The sequence below is a fragment of the Gekko japonicus genome, unplaced genomic scaffold (assembly GCF_001447785.1).
Source record: "Gekko japonicus isolate JY-2015 unplaced genomic scaffold, Gekko_japonicus_V1.1 scaffold1012, whole genome shotgun sequence".
In the NCBI taxonomy this organism is placed as follows: Eukaryota; Metazoa; Chordata; class Lepidosauria; order Squamata; family Gekkonidae; genus Gekko; species Gekko japonicus.
The window spans coordinates 66,293-70,819 of record NW_015172587.1 but is presented as its reverse complement, the minus strand read 5'-3'; the positions used below and the strand labels follow the sequence as shown (position 1 = coordinate 70,819).

The 4,527-nt window shown below is 44.0% G+C and overlaps 1 protein-coding gene across 1 annotated transcript in view; it reads left to right on the top strand.

Moving 5' to 3' along the window:
- Positions 1-4,527, top strand: part of DLK2 (delta-like 2 homolog (Drosophila)) — a 44,859-nt gene that overhangs the window by 32,414 nt on the left and 7,918 nt on the right. The window contains exon 5 of the mRNA XM_015421478.1: positions 1,718-1,848. Within this exon, the coding sequence (XP_015276964.1) occupies positions 1,718-1,848 (131 nt within the window). The remainder of the gene's footprint in view (positions 1-1,717; positions 1,849-4,527) is intronic.

Below are 4,527 nucleotides of genomic sequence, written 5' to 3'. Positions count from 1 at the left end.
TAAGGGGAAATTGGGATATGTATTTTACCTCAGGACACATTCAATGACCCCCAATAGCTACAACAAACTGTTTAGAATGTTAGAGGTCACATATGCAAATGACCTCTGTGTTCCGACTGGCTACTGGGGGGAGAGGAACAGCAAACTGTTTAGAATATTGGAGGTGAGACTCAGGCAATGCAGCCAGTGGATAAGGACAGCTTTTGAGTGACAGATCAGGGAGCCAACTGATTTGGGAGCATATGGAATGTTCAGGAGAGTCCATGACCAAAACAGAATTATTATATAGAGAGATAAATCAAGGACAATAATTAGAGAAACGGGCTGTGGTGGCTGGGCCCACAAAATGATGGTGCTTATAGTCTCCTGAGTTCTGCCTATTCCTCAAGCCCTTCCTCTTGCCCCCTCACCTGCCTGCTATGGCTTTTTGTAAGAATTCTTCTGGTGTTATTTGAAGTGTTACTCCATATTGTTCAATGGAAACTGAAAAAGTTTATGGATTTTCTTTCATGGTCTATCAAGGCCTTGGGCCCATAGCCAGCAATTTTAGGGTGAGGGATGTGAGTACGTTGGGCAGGCTAGGGTGGCAAGGACCCCATCATCCTAAACCCTGAGGTTTATTGGATGACACCAGATAATGTTAAAAGTAGGAGTCTAGCAGTGCTGTGGGATGAGGCCTAGTTACATCAAGTTGGTTTACAATGTAATGTAGATGACATTAGCTAATGCAAGTAATTGCAACTTTGTAAATTATCTCAAAGTGGCTTGTAGTTAATGATTAAAACCAGATACCGAGCCAGACCCACCAGTGGAGGCAGGGGTTCCTCACCCCCAGGCCCTGCCACCCAGCCACCAATCAGCTGACCAGTGGGGGGACTTACCAGGAGAAAGAGGAAGGCTCAGGCCACTCACTAGTGTCACACAGGAAGTGACATCATCATGACAGTGACTTCTGGTCAAAAACCCTATGATAAAAGTTGATTTCACCATAGAGTTTTTCCCAAATACTAGAGCATTGCCTGGAAGTTGCTGGTATCATAACGTCACTTCCTGTGCAATGCTAGCGAAGTGGCCTGGGGCTATCTTTTTCTCCTAGCAATCCCCCATCCCCCATTGGTTGCCAGGAGGGATCTGGAACCCTAGGGCTGAGTGAAGATGGGTGTTCATTTTTCTGCTGCTACTTCCCCTTCCCTGTTCCCAGCGACTACTGAGGCAAATTTCCTACTGCAAACATAGGAGGTAACCACTATTAAAAGGAGAGAGAAATGTGTAAGAAGAAAACAAAGGGATGAGGAAGAAAAGGTGACGGGACAGAAGAGAATGAATTTGACCAGGAAGGGATTAACTGACTCAGCTTTAGTGAACTTGTTCCTTCCCCTCCTCCAGTCCTTCCTAGGCAATTAGAACAAAAAAGGCCTGCATCTTTCCCCTTTTATCTCTGCAATAGAAAGGGATAGAACTTGCTTTTAAAAATGAAAGTGGAGAATTCAAAGATGGAACATAGTATTTTGGGTAGTGTTGTGCTCAGTTCCGTCACCCTGTAACTACAAGGATTCAACTTCTTATCTAGGAATTGAAGCCAGTATATCTAAATGAAACCTGAATGCAGTGACTTAGAAGACGTTATACCTGCGATGCTACATAATTCCTTCTTATTCTGCATGCTGTGTGGTGGCGCTTTTTCTACATGCCTTGACCTTCTTTTGATCTTTTGCAGGTGTGACCCAGGTTGGGAAGGGAAATATTGTGAACAGTGTGTGAGGATGCTAGGCTGTACCCATGGAACATGCCACCAACCTTGGCAATGCATCTGTCAAAGTGGCTGGGCTGGCAAGTTCTGTGATAAAGGTAGGTTACTCCAGCTGGACAGGAGGATCAGAAAATCATGTGTAAAGTTTGCATGAAAAAAAATCAAATGATGAATGTATGCAATGCAAAAGAGAACAGTTCTCAATCCGAGTGTTCTACTTTATCACATGGACGTCTGAGGACATGTCTTATGATCTCTTGAGAGTTATGGGTGGATTGTGTGAATGTCAGAGTGGGAAAGGGTAAAGTGGAATGTCAGAACATACCACAAGCCTTTCTGGATTAGATGAATGGTCCATCTAGTTCCCTTCTGGATTAGATGGATGGTCCATCTAGTTCATCATGCTGTTTCTCACAGTGACTAACCAGATGGCTCGATTACCTCCATCCATAAGAACGTAAGAGAAGCCATATTGGATCAGGCCAATGCCCCATCCAGTCCATCACTCTGTATCACACAGTGGCCATCATGAGGCCCACCAGTGGGGCCAGAACTCCAGAAGCCCTCCACTGTTGCCCCCCCAAGCACTGCCCCAGACATAGTGTTCCATCTATACCTTGTGGGTAATAGCCACTCATGGACCTCTGCTCCATATGATTATCCAATCCTCCCCTCTTGAAGCTGTCTATGCTTGTAGGTGCTACAACTTCTTGCAGTAGTGAATGCCATGTGTTAATTATTCTTTGAGTGGAGAAGTACTTTCTTTTATCTGTTTTAAGCCTACTGCTCATTAATTTCATTGAGTTCCCACAAGTTCTTGTTGTATTGTGAGAAAGAGAGAAAAGTACTTCTTTCTCTATGTTGTCTATCCCATGCATAATTCTGTAAACCTATCACGTCACCCCTCAGTCGTCATTTCTCCAAGCTAAAAAGCCCTAACCTCTTTAGTTTAATATGGGCTGCTGTGGTACTGGTAGAAGCCTGCATCTTGGATTCTCCCTGGGCTCCTGCCTACTCCCATCTGTGACATTTATTGCTGGTATGGTATATGTGTTCCTCTGCTCTGACACAGCACAAAGGTGACTTCATTGGTTTTGCACTTCTCTGAGTTGTGGTTCAGATCATGCAATGGACCTACACTGCTCTGTTGTTTTCCTGACTACTGTGGTAGTGCTATAGCAACAGGCATCTGTCAAGCCAAGCCATGCCTCTACATTCTTAGGACAGTGCCCAACATGGATTGGAGAGTGAAGTGCTGATATGACTCTCTGATACTGGTGGTCAACTCCATCTTCACTGCCTGAACTGTTGGAACTTTATTTTGGTGCTTCTAGCTGGCCTGGAGCAGCTGCCTAGGTCCTAGGGACCTCATCAGGGTTTTCATCATTCTAGTGAACTAACTGCGTGAACAGAAGAATGTTCTGAAGCAGTAGTACAAAATTAGAGTCTAGTGGCACCTTTAAGACCAACAAAGGTTTATTCATGGTATGAGCTTTTGTGTGCAAGGCACACTTTTTGAAATACTTTGGAATGGTGCGTAAGGTTCAAACTTATAGACAGGGAAATTAACATGTAACATGATGATGTTTAAGATAGCTTGTTATTTTGGACTTTGCATATCTTAAACATCATCATGTTACATGTTAATTTCCCTGTCTATAAGTTTGAACCTTTCACACCATCCCAGTGTATTTGAAAAAAGTATGCATTGCACATGAACGCTCATACCCTGAATAAACTTTTGTTGGTCTTAAAGGTGCCACTAGACTCTAATTTTGTACTTGTGCATACTTAATTCAGAGATTGGAGCCATGAACAGTGAAGACAGATCTTTTTACACACCTGAAAAAAGTTCCAGGTTTGCAGAAAAATCTGAAATCTAAAAAAAATATTAAATACATTATGAGGGTTAAAACCCCTCAAAATAATAACTGTAACTTTAAGAAATGAATGTCCTCTGCTGTGGCCATTGTGGGAGTTGCTTGGCAACCACAACAGTATTGCTAGCCTTTAAGCCTTGGTTTCTGTTAGTAAAAGGCAGGTGGGAGGGTTTGGTGTAGTGGTTAAGTGCGCAGATTCTAATCTGGGAGAACCGGGTTTGATTCCCCACTCCTCCACTTGCACCTGCTAGATGACCTTGGGCAAGCCATAGTTCTGACACAGCTGTTCTTGAAGAAGAGCAGTTTCTGTCAGAGCTCTCTCAGCCCCACCTACCTCACAGGGTGTCTGTTGTGGGGAGGGGAGGGGAAAGGAATTTGTAAGCCGCTCTGAGACTCCTTTAGGTAGTGAAGGGTGGGGTATAAATCCAATCCAATCTCTTCTCTATTCTTCTTGGAGTTCTTTTCAGGGCCGTTTTGGCCTTTGAAGTAAGACTCCTTGGAGTCATACTTGGCAGCACCACCAAGCAACTAGATACCATGCAACCTGCATAACTTGGCCAGGGCTAGTTGCTTGCTATGGTTCAACAGCAGGCTCCTGCCAAAAGCCAGTGTGATTTAGCGGTTAGAGTTTCAGACTAGGATCTGGGAGACCCAAGTTCAAGTCACCCCTTTGCCATGGAAGCTCACTGGGTGATCTTGAACCAGTTATACATTCTTAGCCTAACCTACCTCACAGGGATCAAGGAAAACACTCTGCACAGCCAAGATGCTGTGAAATTCACCTCCATAGGATAGGATTCTCACAACTTAGGGCACATCAATCTCCAGTAATAACATATTTATTACCTATGTTGTCCCCCCCCCCCAGTTGAACCGAAACAGATGATAACCAGGAAC